This window comes from Taurulus bubalis (genome assembly GCF_910589615.1).
Source record: "Taurulus bubalis genome assembly, chromosome: 5".
In the NCBI taxonomy this organism is placed as follows: domain Eukaryota; kingdom Metazoa; phylum Chordata; class Actinopteri; order Perciformes; family Cottidae; genus Taurulus; species Taurulus bubalis.
The window spans coordinates 8149426-8167451 of NC_136593.1; the positions used below are offsets into that span (position 1 = coordinate 8149426).

At 39.9% G+C, this 18026-nt stretch overlaps 1 protein-coding gene across 1 annotated transcript in view; it reads right to left on the bottom strand.

The window, feature by feature from the left end:
* The window catches only part of slc12a5a (solute carrier family 12 member 5a), a gene marked incomplete at both ends in the record, with an annotated part of 89013 nt that overhangs the window by 18073 nt on the left and 52914 nt on the right, over positions 1-18026 (bottom strand). Inside the window, one exon of the mRNA XM_079217841.1 lies at positions 7290-7436. Coding sequence (XP_079073967.1) covers positions 7290-7436 — 147 coding nt within the window. The remainder of the gene's footprint in view (positions 1-7289; positions 7437-18026) is intronic.

Here is an 18026-nt window from a genome sequence, read left to right on the forward strand (position 1 = left end):
TCCTATTATACTTTCTCTTTTTCTCTTCTCGCTGCTGTAATATCTTTTCCATTTTTATTGTGCCATTGCTTGCTATTGCAATTATTGTTTTAGTCACAGTTTCAATGTTCTAAAATGTGCTTTTTTAATAGCCCACAATATCTTCATACAGCTGTTACTGATTCAGTTTATGAAAGCTTTCACATTTGCGAAGAGAAATGTGATGTACGTATTCAGTATGAGATGGGTTATATATATATATATAAAATATATATTACATATTTTACAGCAGCACATCAGTGGTACATAAAACAAACTGGGTAATTAAAATATCAACAATGACAGCCATGAGCCATCTACTCTGTTATCTGCAGAAACTGACTGCAAAATAGGGAACAATTGACCAAACTACTTTTGAATTCATGGATTATGAATACGAGCCTGACAGATGCATCAAATGATTTGAACTAATCACAGAATATAGTTCGGTGTATGCGTCAGCTGATAAGTAACGTGCAATCGCAGATAGAGTTTGAATGTTTATTATTGTTAAAGATCCCCTCCAGACAAATAATAAAACACAAGAAAAAAACTTTATGTCTACATGATAAGTACCCTGTTCAAAATTCTTTAAATTATATCCGAGACTACGGATATGCAAGGATAGAAGGTAAACTCGTGGACACAAGTCGTCTCCTTCTGCACTTTACTCTCAGTGTTTGTGATCTGGAGGTTTCAAGTTTCCAAAACACTTGTTTAAGATGCATATTGGACCAATGATTGACTTCCAGACTAGTTGTGATGTTACAAAATCATACTCATAGTCAAATGTCATCAACTGACATTTAGAGTGATCACAGAGAAACATACCAACTTGAGAGGACGATGGGGGACTTTTAAGTGTATTAAAACATTTTAGCTGTGACCAGCAGCTCTACGGCTCAGTTTCCCCATCCTTTGGCGGCTACAGTTTTCGCCCCAAGAGGCTGAGATTTGGCACGGAGTTTAGTGTTTAGGTGTGTGTTTGTGTTTGTGTTCATTTACAGAACAAGGTTGTGTGGCAGCGAGAGGACTGTAACAAAAGGGGGTGTAACTGCTTATGTGCCAATGCGTGCATGCATGATGCGGTCACAGCTCCAGCTCAATTTGGGCTTGTTTAGTTGTAAAGAACTGTATTTCCATTTATTTGGGGCTTCTTTTTGTATGCTCAACTCTAATACATTTTTGTTATGAATGTTGTTTAAAGTGTTTTTTTTATTACAGATTTCATTTCTAGTTAAGTTGACTGTTTATAACTTTCGATTTTATACATGCCATATACAATAGATGTTAATTGTCATTGTTGTTTTCTTGCACTGCAATCCCTGAAGATGAAGACACAACATTGGTAATTTGAGCCAGCAATAAAAAAGTGGGACTTATAATGGAAGAAAGGTCTGGCGAGTCCCAGCCGGTTATGTTATACTATCATTACGTCCGTCTCTGTGAAGACTGTAATGTGGTCAGTGTCACCTGAGGGCCCGGTGGACTGACGAAGAGGAGTGAAGAATGAGTGGGACTGGGCTCTGTTTCTGGCTCTAATCTGGTCATAATGAGGCCACAAGCTCTTCTCCCACCACAGCAGATAAGACAGTAATTGTTTAAGTGTTTTATCTGATGCGGGCAGCAGCCGACGCAGAGGCAGTCCGTCGCATACCGAGTCACTGAATCACCACACGACTGTACGGAGCAGCCACCAATGGAATAACATGGTTTAGATGAACTAGTACAGTCTAGCATGCCTGATGCTCGCACGGGATTACATATATTTAGGTAATGGTCAGGGTAAAAGGCAATAGAAAGGAGTCATACATTCCTTTTCAGAAAAGTACAAAAAAAGCATGTATCATTATAATTAAAATCCATGACCGGCCATTGTGAGTCTGGAGGGTGATTTCATTTTGTTAACCTTTTAAAACATCAAAAAAGTGGAAGAATGGATTAAAAAGTGTGTTTCTTCTCTCAAACGTAAACTGGAAACATTAGCATGTCCTACTAACTTGTTTACTTCCATAAACAGTCAGAGGTTTCTATTTATTTATGTTTTTTTTTCCTTTGCCTACTACATATAGCCTTTCAAATTACAATATTCTGGAAAAATAATGGCCTTTTTAGCCTTTGGGTCTTTTAAACATTAGATTAATTGGAATCGACTCATATATTGTAAGCATTTTGGGGCACATTTGTGGAGCTCATTATTTGAAATTGGTTCTTGCCATAAAGTAAATTGGTGTTTGGCATTCATGCCTTTCTATTGAGCATGAGGTCTGAAATGTGTGGATGCGTTCTGACAGCCACTCAGTATTTAAAATAGCTATTCATTGTTACAAATCATTTGCCTGATGAAGGTCTGAACAAACAAATACTTGTGTGAGACATTTTTGTTTGCAAATGTTAACAGTCCGCAAGACAGTTATACGGTCCAGACATAACAAGCTACAGATAGGATGCACAAACTCACTCAAGCATTTAGTCTCTGCAGGCAGGGAGAGAGATTGGTTATTTCATTTCTATCCTCGGGTTAATTACTGATGGTCGGTCATTTTCTTGACATGCGTCTAGCAGATTAGTTTTTTATTTATTTTTATATTTATGAAATCCTATTTCGCCAACTTTCTATTTCTTTTAGATGTGCCCTACTTTTATTCCACACAACTCCTCTGGGCGTCCCTGCAGACAGGGTTATTAACACATGATATCAATCACCTGCTGTCACAAACAGAACATCACTCTGACCGTCCTGCACCGTTCGCACTGATCTCAGAAGGTCACACTTTGATTTGCTGTCGTGTGTAAGTGTAAAAGAACTTGACATGTAGATTAACTATCTCAAATTTAACACTAACATTTTACCTCTTTTTGTATAATTTATTTCCCCTGGTCACATGATTGATGGGCAAAGAGCCCAACTACCCGATGACCTCATGTCTGAATCACCACCAGATTGGCGGACTGCTCTGGAGGCAGCAGTGTTCTGCTGGAGTGGGCAGGTAGTGCAGCATCCTTATCGTTGCAGTGCAGACAACCTAAAACTGTGTTTGAGATTTTCTCTGATAGAGCATACACCGTACTGGTCTGGTTTGCTAAAACCATCTTTCTCTAGGAAGCTTGGAGTCAGCGCCTACACCTCTAAACTCACCATGCACCCACACGCCCTCTGGCCTCAAAGCGTGCCCGTAGACGACGTCAGATTATGCCGCCTCTCCATCTGTCTTGTTCATGTGAGGTTACATATCTGACAAAAAGGGTGATTTCCTTCCAAGGCAGTGTGAATGCTGGTGAAAGTTGAATAATTGCTAAGCTGCCATGATTACGTCTGAGCCTGAGGAATGCATTTGGCGAAGTAACTCATTTTCATTTTTTTAAGAAAAGTCTGCTGATATACCCGTGACGCTGACAGCAAAGGACACTTAAAGTCTGTTTCTTCCCAGAGCTACAGTCAAACTCTGATTTGGCCTTTAGTCGACCTCGGATTTGAGTGGAAATTGGTTTTGACAGGAATGGAGTTTCCACACTGCCCTGAGAGCGTGCTTCATTAACATGCTTCGCTATACAAATGCAGAAGTTTTGTCGAGTACAACTTCATCAAATCACATACAAAAAAGGTACAGTAGAAGTTTATTTCCAGTGTGCTGTTCATCACTTGAAGTCCCTGTGGATGGTATCCTGCAGAAGGCAAAAGTGTCAGGTGAAGGAGATGGAGGTGTTTTTTTACTTTCAGCCCGACATTGGGGGATGGAGACCGAGCACAAGAGGACGAGATGCAGCTGCTTGAGCGAGGCGGAGGAGAGAGGTGGCAAAGCAGCATCAAAATTGGACGGTAGGTGAAAAGAGAGGGAGAGGAAGCAGACGGGAGGAGGAGGAGCGGAAATAATGAGACAGTAAAATAAAAAAAAGGGGTAGAGAAATTGAGATGAGAGGAAAAAATGAAAGGGATGAAGGAAGAAAAGCATCCTTAGCATTTAAATGAGTCACGACAGAGGGCAGACCACCCTTCCCCTTGCAGCATTTGGATTCAAGACCTGGAAGTAATGAGGAAGGCCAAACAACAGATGACTTTCCATCTAGAATATTAAACCTCATTTAATCTCGGTGACAAGCCTGCATTCATTATCGGGGCTAAAAATAAACACGTGCAGTGCTACGTTGGAATATATCAGCTTGGAGAATGCCGTCCACGCTCATTCACTGACTTTTAAAATGATTGTGTGTATAATTTCACCGTTAATGGTATATAATGTGTCAGAGCTGTTACATTCCTCATAGAATAACGACTCCCAGAATGTGAGCAGGCTCGTTAGTGTCCTGTCAAAATGTTGCGTGATGGAAAGATAACGGCGTAAGTGTTCGACAGTTGCAGATACGTGCCGCTGTGATTGAGCATCTAATGAAAAGTGCTGCGTCAGTGATATCCCATCATGCGTAAATGTGAATAAAACATGGGCTGTATTGTATTGAGCTTTGCAGCGTGCGTTATCCCTTCCCACTTCAAGTCTTGTGGATTTCACAAAAAGTGGGGATTGCTGCGTACATGTATGTACACACACACACACACACACACACACACACACACACACTCCTGCGGTGTGGCAACCCCTGGAGGGCTGGGTGGTTATGTGTTATGTAAGGAGCTCAGGAGAAGAGAGGTGGGGGTTTCTCACACACACCGTTCACGCTCAGGCTTATCGCCCCCAGGGCTCTGCAATGAGCTCGGTGTGACTGATAAGAAAAAGTGTGTGTGTGTGTGTGTGTGTGTGTGTGTGTGTGTGTGTGTGTGTGTGTGTGTGTGTGTGTGTGTGTGTGTTTGTGTGAAGGAAAGAAATGGTAAGAAAAAAATGAACAGGGGAACCGACTATATGTTTAATGGATTAAATATCCCTCTGTATGTGACATGTAAAGAAATGTCTGTGTGTGTGCGAGCATGAGACATTTTGCATAGAATCTGTGTTTGCACTAATTTCTGTCTGAACCAGCTTCATTTATAGTTTATATTTGACTTATTTGTGCTTTTACTGCACACTTTGAAGCTGTTTTTTGCACAAAACAGAAAATAATCCACGAAATATCTTTTCCTGTTATAGAAAATAGGTATATCGACAATTACACTGGGATACAATTTGTGATTTCACATTCACCAATGAAACACAGTATTAGAAATGATACAATATACATTCAAAAATCCGTTATTGCAATTAATTAGCAGTCATTTTACAGTTTTTAATATCCATGGAAAGGATGAACATATCATCCCTGAAAAAAAAATGGATCAGTTTTCAAATGAGCACAACAATTAAATAAGACTAGTAAAATAAAATAAAAAAAGATACTGCTTTCCCTCAGTACGCCGTTTCAAAGCCCTCTCTACACTGTCACAGAGAAACATGATTGGGAAGCATATTGCCTGTGTGTCTGTGCAGGCAACTTTGCTATGGTTTGGATTTGAGGGGGTTGTTCTATAAATACACTCCGTGCTGGAGGAGAATCTAGGCTGCACAAACACACAGACATGCCAACATACAGTTCTGCCACAAAGCACGCTGCAAACAGAACGACACACCGCGCTGACAGCTGATACACGGCACAGTTTGATTAAACTGCCGTGTACGAGAACATAAGAAAGGTTTTGTTGCGTGTAGATATTTAATAGCTGATAGGGGATGTGGTGAGATGCATTCACGTTCCTTTCTCTTGAATCGATAACATGTTGGGCATTCAGTGAGGAGGCACATTATATGTTCCCTGACAATCAAAGGCATGAAACAAGTCAAACACAATCAGAGTGTAACAGCCACTCAGATCACTGACAGCGGCCCTGTCGATCCTGTGGGACAGTGTGTTTTGTAATTCGAGTCTCAAGGCCACAACTGGGTGTCTGTCCAACACCAAAGTCGCTCTGACACATGACAGCCTCTGACATTAATGGGAACTAGGGAACATCACAGTGTGTCATCGTCCATTTTGTTCTTTTACCAGATCGAATGTGCAGCGTTTTTACAACCGAAGCGACACACAGGGGGCAGCTTCCTTCTTTCTGCATACCTTGTTTAAGTACAACACAATTTAAAAAAGTCTTCATAGCCACTGTGACTGCAGTTCCAGCAACATTAAACTCCCCCAATGGGCAGTGTGATCAAACTAGATAAAATAAGATAAAACTTCCTCCCATAAAACGCTGCCTACATAAGGACTTGTGGGGTTTGAAGCAGGATCAATATTTCCACTTTAGCAAGTAAAGATAGTTATTTTTTCCCAAAGGCAATATAATTCTTCAACTCTTAACCTGGAGTTATGTTATTGTGTGTGAGTTTGAGGTTTATAACTTGATCCCACTAACCGGTAAGGTCAGTATTGGCATAAACCTCCGAAAACAATAAAAAAAACATTACTGAGCCAACATGTTTTACTGATTGATGTGTTCCTTCATTGCCATGAAAACGGGCTCTGAAGTTTATCGTCGATCCCACATCCACCATTCTGCTGCTGTAAATACTCACTAGCAGCTGGATATAGTCTCAAGAATGCACCATTTACTCCTGTTGAGTAGCATTTGCCAAAAGCTACAATGCCCAGGTGTTTTAAGGAAATTACTCAGCCTTTTCATTAAAAAACAAAAGAAGAAGAGAATACAATTCTTCTAGATGTATATCTTCAGTGAGAGTGGGAATGTAAAGGTGCATATACATTCTAACTAATCTAAGAAATGCTTTGCAGAGCCCAAATTGACTTTACCTACTGAGGAGACAAACATTATTCAGGGAGTCTGAAAGAGAATCCATCACTCCCTGCAGTTGTCTGTGGGGCCATTTAATCTCAGCTTCAGACAGAAAGATGCTGGACAAACTAATTAGTGCTGCAAACTTAGTGCTTCGGGATGGGAGAGAAGAGAATTATGGCCCTGATATTGACCACATGTATTGATATAGCACATTTTCCTGAGCTGAGGGAGCATTTATGGATAAAATAACCAGATGTTTTTGGCTAATCCAGAGAATACCTGACACATGAAGGTCATTTACAAGTCATATAAAAAGGCTGCATTGGCCTAAACCAGCCACAGATACGGTATCAAAGTGATAGCCGCTTTATGTAAACAAAATTTCCCATGAGAGACAAATATATATTATCTGAAGGTATAATAGTGAACATCTGGTATCTTTTAGTACTGCACAGCTCATTAGATACCTGTACACTATCTGCTGCTCCTCAGTTTAAGGTCACTTGGTAATGAGACTTTTATGTGCCGCAACAGAGGGCTAAAATAAAACACTCACTGTGGTACAGCACATGAAGACGATGACGAAGGTCCCGACGACGCCTCCGATTCCCACCAACCAGGTCATCCTGAGGAAGAGGATGACTCCGAAGATGTTCTGGATGCACGGCATGTAGACACCCATCAGAGTGCCGAGTTGGGGGGCCTGAAGGAGGACGAGGGCAGAAGTTATCGTTTATAAAAGTCCATATAAGGTTAGTTTATAATTATTATTTGCAACACGATTGATCAGTGATCATTTCCCAGACACGACTCATCAGTTGGCCTGCAGTGTCACAGTTCTTTATGTCATTTTGGTGAGTTTGATTAGATCAAAGATTAAATTCCAGTAACAATTCATTTGTAGCGTGTGATACAATTTGGAATCTCAGACTGCAGAAGATGATTATTGAAATGTTTAGTGAAGTGTCTCTCGCTTATTTGCTAAAAGCCTGAAACACCAGATTTGCAGGACTCACCGAATGACTCCTGCTTCACTTTGGGTGTCAGTAAGAATCAATGAAAGTCAACACACCAGCCGTGCACGCTGGGAATCACAGTGTGCACATTTCCTATCGTTACCATGTCTTTATTTTTATTTTTTCTCCAAAGGTCACATGCAAAGAAAACACAGTACAGATGGTCATACTGCCATTAAAGCAAAACAGACATTTATCGTGTAGGAATTCACAGATTGCTTCCAAAGACCCAATTTGTGATCGTGATAGGCTGTTCGTAAACATGGTGACATATGTTTGTGGTCGTATATGGAGGCAAATATTTATCTGAACACAATGGCGAGCGAGTTTTGTTGGCTTGTTTTTTCATAATGGAGTTTATCTCAAAATGTTTCAGTCACTCACACTCCAGGACTGCGAGTGTTCCTGGTTGTTAACGTGAACCAACGGGACTATATTAGCCGACGCCGTATGCCGCTGATAGACTGCTTTGCTTTGGGAAAAGCAGACGGAAGCTTTCTAGAGGACAGCCGTTAGCTAGCTAACTAGCTAACTAACTAGTTAGTTAGTTGGCTAGCTTTTCCGTCTCCAGAGCTGGCAAATTGACTCGCTAGTTTCCGTCTCCGGCCTGCCCTCCTCCTGGCGAGGTCGTCTCCTAGCGGTGAGGAGTGAGGCAGAGAGGTCGCAGAGGAAGAGCCCAAGAGTGCTCCATCTCTCAACCTCTAACAGTATAGCCTCTTAGCAACATTTTCTCTCCGACTCTGAAGCGCTTTGTCAATATTGTAGCTCGCTAGAGCCTTGGATCACAGTGTATCATCTCAAAGGAATCCAATATCGATTCTAGCACGGAACAACACAGCAAGATGACATCTTGGATGACATTTGACCTGATTCGTGGTGATTCGAGGTGATTCGTGTTCGCCTGCAGTCTTTCCTTTTGTTTTGCCTCCAGCTAACACTGTGATATAATCTTGACGTCAGCGGTAAAAAGGTCTAACAGGTGCTTGGAATTAAAATAGCTGCTGTTGCCACATTAGTCATAAGTTCTTAAGTCATTAGTCTCACGTTAGTTTATTTATATTTATTGCATACACCATTTCTTTTACTCTTTTATGTTACTGTTGCAGCTTAACATGCATTTTACATTTGACTGTTTGCTAGTTATTTAAGTATTTCAAAGCTTTCACATTTCAGTGGCCATATTTGAATGTAAGGATTTCCCCCAATGCTTTCAGTAAATCCTTTGTGGATTTTCAGAACAATATTTACTTTGAGTGCAGGAAACAAAGAAAACTTTGAGATCACGAGGCAGCCAGGGGACCAACCTGTTCAATGGATGGACGGATTATTCTTTTTATTTCTTTACAAGGCTCCTTTATTGCAGTGGATTTGTTCTGGTTGCTTTTGCTGCAGTGCTGTCCCTAATGTGGATCAGTGGACAAAGAGAGAGCTGCTCTGTACAGTATGTCCTTATACAGCACAAGAATCACTTTCAAGGCTGCTCCATTGAAGGCAATTACGGACACATGGAGACTGAACATGTATTTTGTTGCACGTCAGATTGATTAATGAGAGGTTTCTTTCCCTGAGGGTTTTGGGGTTGTTCTTGAAGTGTGTGTGTGTGTGTTTGTATTAAGCCATTTGTTTGTGTATGAATGTGTCCTGTGTGTGTGATTGTGTGTGTGCGCGTGCACCAACGTAATGGCATGTATTAAATCTGAAGGACACATCAGATGACCCTGTACATAATAGAAAAATATTCATTTCCTGCTCAAGGACAGAAAGGCCAATGAAGGGTAATTATAGCGATATCCAGCCATGACCCATTTTACCAAGTGAGAGTGCAGACCTTAACTGTCACATCATTACATCGCGGATAGCATGGACAAACCTTTTCTGCTGCATCTCTACGCTTAAATACAGACAAACAGAATGAATAGAGGGATGGATAGCTGTGGTTTATGTCAGTAAAGAGGTTTTTATTACTCTATAATTTGTCACAAAATATGTGCATATTCCTCAGATGGGAAGCAAAATTAAGTGTAGTACCAGCAAAATGTGGATTACGAGCTCTATTCAACCACAAACACTTGAGAGTTTACCAAATCTGTTCTATTTACTAGAGTTGTTTGTGAGTTTGTTCTTATTCTGTCTTCCAAATAAAAAAAATGTAAGATCATAATTAAGATAGTTAAGATAGTTTTAGTTGTGCCTTTAACAGTAGACATACTATTCAGAAACATGGGTTTCTAGAGCACTATCCCTCAATCAAATTACCCGACAAATGCAAATGAGTACAAGACAAAATAGTATGTGTTGTTCTGAGAGAGTGAAGTGAGGATAATGATAACCACAATCACAGGAAAAGCTGTCAAGGTTTTTGCAAAAGAAACTTTATTTGATGGCTTTATCTTGGCAACTAATTATGCTTAAGTTGGCAATTCTTTAAACAAATTTAAGGGGTCTTTTTTCTTAAGTTCTTTATGAGAAAAAAAGATCCATATTTCAAATATCTGTCAACATCAACTTCAAAGTCCATTATTGGTCGGGCTGTAATTCCAAAACGCATCATGAAATAATAATGTCCTTTGGAAAATACATTGAACACCAATTGGCTGTCAGTGATGGTCACTAAAATATTTCTTTAAAAGTGGTTATTTTGTTGTAATAAGATGGACACTATAGAAGATGTGGGATTTTAAAAAACAACAATCATGCACTAGAAGGAGACAGCAGATGCGAATGCATAATCCAGACTTTTAATCAAATCATCCTGACAAGTGGCTGACATCAAATGAATAATATTGTGTCTGATGCTACACAGTATGTGATTTGTTTGGAGAGGCTCGCTTCCCAGCATTAATAATGGACTTCTTGCAGAGAGGAGAAGAGAGAACAAGAGTAAGAGCACGAGAGAGAGGCAGAGCGAGAGCAAGTCCACTCAGGTCTTGCAAATATAATTAACTTCTAATTTCCTTCAGATAAACAGCGGAGCAAGAACTCACACTCAGAACTGTAATTAGCTGGCTAATCACGCTGGAACCCCTTGATCTGGATGTGAAGAGATGCAAATGGCTTATAAACATGTTGAATCCTATCCTATCATGTGTCACGTCATGTGTCCGATAAGATCATAATATCTCATATCACATGTGTTATGTGCACGTATTCTTCATCACATAATTGTATCACCTCATATGTGACATGACATTAACACAATGTGACATGTCGTCAAGTACTTCATTTATTGAAGTAAAAGTAGCAATACTACAGTGTAAAAATACTCTGTGGCAAGTAAAAGTCCAAAGGTATTGGCATAAAAATATACTTTAAGTACCAAAAGTAAAATGTACTAATTATGCAGAATGGCTCCTTCAGAATAATGTATATATTATCACAATTTGTTGATAGTATTTTGTATTAATAATCTGAATTTGTAAAGTAACTTGTTTCTACATTCAGCAATTACATGTAATGAGTAAAAAGAACCATATTTCTCTCAGAAAATATGTGTAGTATAATGTAGTGGAGTATGTATAAAGCAGCAGAAAATGGAAATACGGTACTCGGTTGAAATACCTCAACTGTACTCAACATATAGTGCTTGTACTTAAAAGGTATTTAGCTACTTTCCACCTTTGCAAACAATAGCATTACATGTATGTAAATAAAATCTGCTTTTTTAAAAATCTTTTTTTTAAAACTAATTCAGACCATTGTTAATGACGAGTAGTGGAAACTGTATAAATACAGTGCACTGTGGTACTAAAGGTGCCCTGTGGATTTTTTTATGTGAACACAATTTCCGTTTTCATTCAGTGCCACCTGATGTGCATGTTAGTCTCTGTATGCGCGCACAAGATCAAATAAAACGGGGAAGAAAGACATTCCTTCATAGTGATTCTAATGGTAAAAAAACCCACAGGGAACCTTTAACAAGAATTGAGGCCGAATGTAAGAAACATTGACACAGATTATATTTCTGCAGAAGTTGAATGCTTATAATTGTATGTTAACCGTATTGTTATCGTCACATTTTACTCAACTGTTCTGTGTTGCGATCATTCTGTAGGTTTTATATGTTTTAAATGTTCCATTCAGCTACATATTTCTTGCATTTGTCACGTGTGAATAGTTCCTCCTCCCATAGAGCTGTAACCTACAGCTTTGCCCTCTTATACAACCAAATCCTTGCAGCAGGGAATCTCTCAGCCTTCAGCCTCATTGTGCTTTAATCAAAGAGCCACATCAAGGCCTCCACAGGTGCTGGAGGGAGCAGCGGAGAGCAAACCTCGTTCATCTTTGTCACCTCCTCCACGATATGATAATGACTCACACAGTTTGACTGTTGTCTAAGTTAATGCTAATCAGATGGTGACTCACTGTGATTGTGCCCTTCAGTGCGGGCGGAGAGGATTTTTCATGATCTGCTTGTCGAGGGTCTTAAAGTTTTCTTTCTGAAAGCAAAAACCTTGAATGGGTTCTATTTAAAAATATATATATATATATATACAGGTAACATGGATCATTTCTAAACTCGCTGCTACATATTTTCACCTCTAAATTCTTTTCATTTTCATGACTTGCTCCAGCACAGCTGTAATTAAAATAACTGAGTTTCCATTGACAGGTTCTTCTGGGACTTGGTGTGTAATGTGCATTCAGGTGCATTAGCAGTCAGGTGTTGCAGGCAGAAAGGTAAACCTGCCATCAGCACTTTGTTGTTAGACCCGAAACTGCTGCTGCTGCAGAAAGTGGCATGAGGTCAGTTTGTAATAACAGGTAGGTTATTAGAGGAAAACCTGTGAGCATTTACAACGGCAGACATGACACCCTGAAGAGGACGAATGGCTCTGAAGTTCTTTCAAGGTGGACGATACGAATTCAAAAGGGTCTCGAAAACTACGATGACAAACAGGCTCTTTTATTCTGAAACTATTTCACAGTATTCACTTCAAACAGATCAAAACAGAGAAAAAGATGTCTCAGAGATAGTCACAGCCACTAAAATAACTTCCAGGAATGTTGATTTTATCAGAAATAGATAAGAAGAAAAAAAAAAAGTATGGCTTTGTAAACTCAAAACCGCACATTGAGGTTAGACTGAGGGATCAAAAAAAGATAACATCTTGGCAGAATAGTTTGTCAGAAAAGCTTTTACAGTGCTGTTAAAAAAAAGTGAGATATTCTTGTCCTCTAATCATTTTCATACATATCTGCAAAAAATATTTTAAAATATGCCCTAAAAAGGTGTGTAAAACTAATCAGTATTAGCACACAACGGTCCGTGTCCCACAACACTCCACAGGAGAGTAGCATGAGCAAAAGTAGTCAATAACCCTCTCCAGACTGCTAAATGTCATTTCCCCTGCCTGCTCTCCCACACAATGGAGCACCATAATCAAGCAGACCTTGTACATTGGCCCCGTTGCATGAGAGTCTGCGGCAGCTGAGTGATAAATTATAATCCTCATCCAACAAAAGGCGGGCTTTGAAAAACAGTGTGTGTGTCTGCTAGAAATCCTGGGTGTTACATAAAGATGTACAGACGCAGATAATAGATACCGAGCGGGCTTACACCGAGTCGGAGAACCTGAACATGATAGAACACCTCTGTGGGTTTGGTAAACAGCCCCCAAAACAAAAAAAAACAAAAAAACCAGGTGAACTAATGGATGCTTCTAATGACTTGTTATTGAGAAATAGCCTGAAACAGATGAGACACTTGTGCATGCATGGAATCAATGACACTGTTGGGAGAAAAAGGCTGGACGTTTATTGAAAGTGCCTCTTTTCTATTTTCATTCAATTGGCGTTTCATTTGTGGACGGGGATTGCAGTCCCGACCAGCGTCAGCACACACACACACACACACACACACACACACACACAGAATGAGTGTCTGTTTAATGGGCTGGGAGCCAAGCAGTGGGATGATTTCCCCAGAGATCGGGCCACCGTGAGCAAAGGCAACACTGACTGCTGCAGAGCCACAGGTAGGCCAGTGTGTGCACCGCTGAACTAGGATTGAACAGCTGCCCACCGACCCCCTGGGAAGCGTAGTGAACCCACTGAAAGGATGGCTCAGGTGTGTTAGACGCACAACAGGACCTTTCAATACATCTGCCAGGGCACCTACTTCAGATTCACTGCCTCCTGCCGCCCTACCACTTACAACTAGCTCTCACCAGGCTGGACCTCGCTCTCTCTGCATCCATCGCAAGCACTTTATTCACACGATCCACTGAGCTCTGAAGCTCACTGAAGCAAAACGCAAACACCGTGTTATTGCATTCAATATAAATGCTCCGTCGGCTTCTTCGTTTCGACGCTGCCTTCATCAGTAAAACACCACCACTTATTATCTATTGAAACACGTCAAACTGGTATGCAACCTCTTTCAGTTGTTGGAGTAATTACTGTTCTTTTAAAGTAGCAAATGTGACGTTGTTGTAATGTCGCAGAACCTTTTGTGAGGTCTTGGCGGATGGTTGGGTCGATGAAGCATGTGGCTGTGATATGAAGTGAGGTTATTGTTGTTCTGGCAAATAAGATAAAGGGCAAAGCTTCATTAATGCTTAAGTAAGTAAGGGGTTACGCCATACCTATCTCTACATGATTTCACCCAAAATAGATAATTCAATAATTATAGCTTTGTAATTCCAAATACTGCATTGAGGTTAAACTAAAATATTTTTTAAAAGTCTTAGATTGTACAATATATGTGCATGGAAACCACGATGTAGTTAAGTCTAGGAAAGGTGGTTATGGTTCATAAAAAACACAATATAGTTATTGGTCAGTGATGGGATGTCACTCCAATCTCCACCATCCACGACCCTAACGCTACATCAAGTGTAGGCTGCTATGATAGCTATGAACATAAATTGTGAGGTGCAAAATCCAGACACAAAACTCTTCTTTTAACATTTCCATCAATGATTTTCTAACCTTAACCAATTAGTTTTAGTGGCCTTAACTTAACCACAGAGGTGGCAGATCAGAAAACGCTATACGAGTCGTTCTGGAACAACACAACCAACCTTTTTGTTGTTGTTTAGATTTAAAGAAAAAAACTGTACATTTCATACTGTATTATTGTGTGCATACTGTATTAATAAAATATTAATATCCCTTCATCTTCTTTACACCTCCTCCAGCCTCGTTTCAACCCTCATATTGACATCTCCTGAATTGCTGAGGCTAGCAAAGGCAGCACCTTCTCTCTAGACGTTAAGAGTTTGGAGAAGACACGAGTTGAAAAGGGAAGGTGAAAGCAGCTTCACATCCTTGGCTAGCTGCAGGGGAAAGAGAAAGAGAAAGGGGGAAGAGGAGTCGGGGGAGGAATGAGGGGAAACTACATACATTCGACAAGAGTTGCAGGAGAGAGGAAAGGGAAAGTCCAGGCCCTCGGGCTCTGGGACACCCTGCCAACCTGCTTAGGCTGCAAAACCAGCGTCATAATTTAAATCACTTGTTACAGGATTACTTCATGTTCGCCAGCAGGAGCACAATCTGCTGCACGTCGAGCCGTATAAATCTGTGGTCAAATGTTTATTTCCTTATCGGCGCAGCATATTTCCACTCCGATACTGATATCTGGACTTTGGATGTCTGCCAATACCGAGTACTGATTTGATTTTATTACGCTGTGTGCCTCAATGTGTGGAAGTGACATGGATCATTCTGTTATGTGTACGGCAACATCAGAACTTTACTTAAACGTTGGTAAAATAAAAAATTTGCACACCACTCGTTTTAGAAAATCTTAAAAATTAACAGAAATTACAAATCAAGAGTAAATTATTTTTAATGCAGCAAATAATTGCTAACAACTTAAAATAGGAATTCAAATTCCGGTATATAATGTGTATAGTAGATCAAATATAAATACATCGATCGGCCCATAATACCAAATCCAGCTATTTGAGTATTGGCCCGATATCCAATTTCGGTATGTCCCCGTTTCTATGCAGGGCAGCGGAGGATGCTGTCCCACATCATTGAATTCCACCAATATGTTATCAATGCAAATTATAGTTAATTCGTTAGATGTTAAACATTTGTGTTGGATTTTTCTGTCAGATTGGGTAAGAATTCAGGAGAGAGTGAAGGAATCTAGGAGGAAAGACAGAGGAGAGGAGACAACAGGAAAGGAAGGCAGAGGATAGGTAGAGTAGAGTTGAGGAGAAGAGAAGAGAGGAGGGAGAGGAAACAAAAGAGGTGGGGAGGAAGAAAAGGGACAGGAGAGCATGCACACTTCCAATTGTGCTACTGTGTAGGCAGAGACAGAGGCATGAAGTGGAGCAGTGGGGGAGGGAGGGAGGCTAATGACAGCGAGGGAGACAGACTGGGAGCTTGTAACGCCATCTCCACGCTCTGCTGGCCAAACAGGAGCTGATAGGGCAAATGTGTTTCTGCTCAGGTGTGCTGAATTATTAAATAGACAGCAAGAGGAGAGGCCAGCGAACATCAGCCTCCCTGACCAGCTGTGTATAAACCAGTCACTCAGCGGTCAACCGTGTGTGTGTGTGTGTGTGTGTGTGTGAGCATATGTGTGTAAAAGCATTACCATCTGACAACACTGACTGTAGCTAAACATGCTCTGTGGTGCTGAAGGCTCACCACCATGAAATAGCGTTTACATGTGTTACTAGAATATTCTAGGTTAAAAGACTCATGTGTTCACCAGCAGTGAAACCTCTATTTAGCCGCACTATCATATTCTAGGATAAAAGTTCACTAACGCACATGTGCTTCTGTACGCACTGAAAATCAGGTCAGCAGTAACCTGGCTCGGATGAGAGCAGGATATTTGAGTTGAAAATGGACTCGACACTGTACAAACTCGCCCACAAATAAGCATAATAATGTTGAATCTAGAGGAATTTGACAAGAGATCTGACAATAAAGAAAGCGAAAACTAACTATAAAAAAGACTTCAGACTGCACTGCAACTTTTATTTTTTATTTTGCTTTTCCAACTTTTATTTTTTATTTTGCTTTTTGACTGTTTTAATGTTTTCTTAACTGTTTTTAAATCTGCATTATGTTTGGATGCTTTTAATGGTTTTATGTGAAGCACTTGTTGTTGAAATGTGCTATACAAATAAACTTGCCTTGCCTTGCCTTCAGAAATTCAGGAAAAAAGTTTCTAAACACAAATGATTTGCTCTTTAATTCAGCTCAATCAAGTTTGATAATTAAATACAAAAAGTAAAAATAGAATGATATTCTTGAATAGTCCTTTGTTAGTAGATTTATACGTGAGTTGATAGACAGAAAAATAACCAGCAACATTTTTTATAATAATAATAACTAACTTATTGTCTTAGAGTAAGACAATAAGTTACTTTTCAAGCAGAAATGCCAGAAATGTTCATGAGAGGATTTGTTGCTTTTCTTTAGACTGTAAATTGAATATCTTTAGTTCAGTTATGAAAAATACTATTGTTAATTATTATTATGAAAATATGAACTGCATCCCTATACCGGAGAACACAAACCTGCACTTAGCTTGTTAGCCTGGTGTCTTAACTAAATGGACAAAATGTAAGGTGTGAAATCTCCGTTGAGCTCCGCTGTGAACTCAATGTGTGTGTGCTGCTGTAATGTGTAACATGAACTGACACTAAATTAAGGTACATCTTCCAGAGGGGTGACAATGTGAATACTGATATGATGCTGCACCGGGCTAATGAGGGAGGGACGGAAAGAGAGAGAGAGAGAGAGAGAGAGAGGGGCAAAGATAAGAGATGGGGTCATAAAACACACAGAAGGGAGACAACATTTATGTGAATGAACATTACACTGTAAAAAAAAAAGAGAGAGAGTGTATGGAATAATGTCCTTGTAATTCTTGGCATGAGCACTCGTCTAGGAAATGTACTTGAATAAAAGTAGGCATGATTAGGTTCATGATTTGTATCGTGTACACAGGACTTTATAGAGCAAATACTAAAAGGAGTAAGAAATCTTGTCATTTCATATACAAATTCAAAGTTCAGCACCAATGTCACAGTGAGAACTAAATCAGCCTTTTTTTTAAAAATAAAATAAGTTGCAAGAATTAGAGGTCTCGCGTCCAGATAAAATTTCGAGAAGCTAATTTCCATCTCCAGCCTGATGTACGACTGAAAAAGGCTTCTTGCCTTGTCATCCCATAAAAATCAACATATTCTGGACGACGTGGACAGATTTCTACTTTTTATTAGGGAACAGAACGTACTCCTCTTGTTTATATAGCTTCGTCACTTGCTTCCATTTAGTTATGGAACATATTTTAAAGTGCTGCTCTC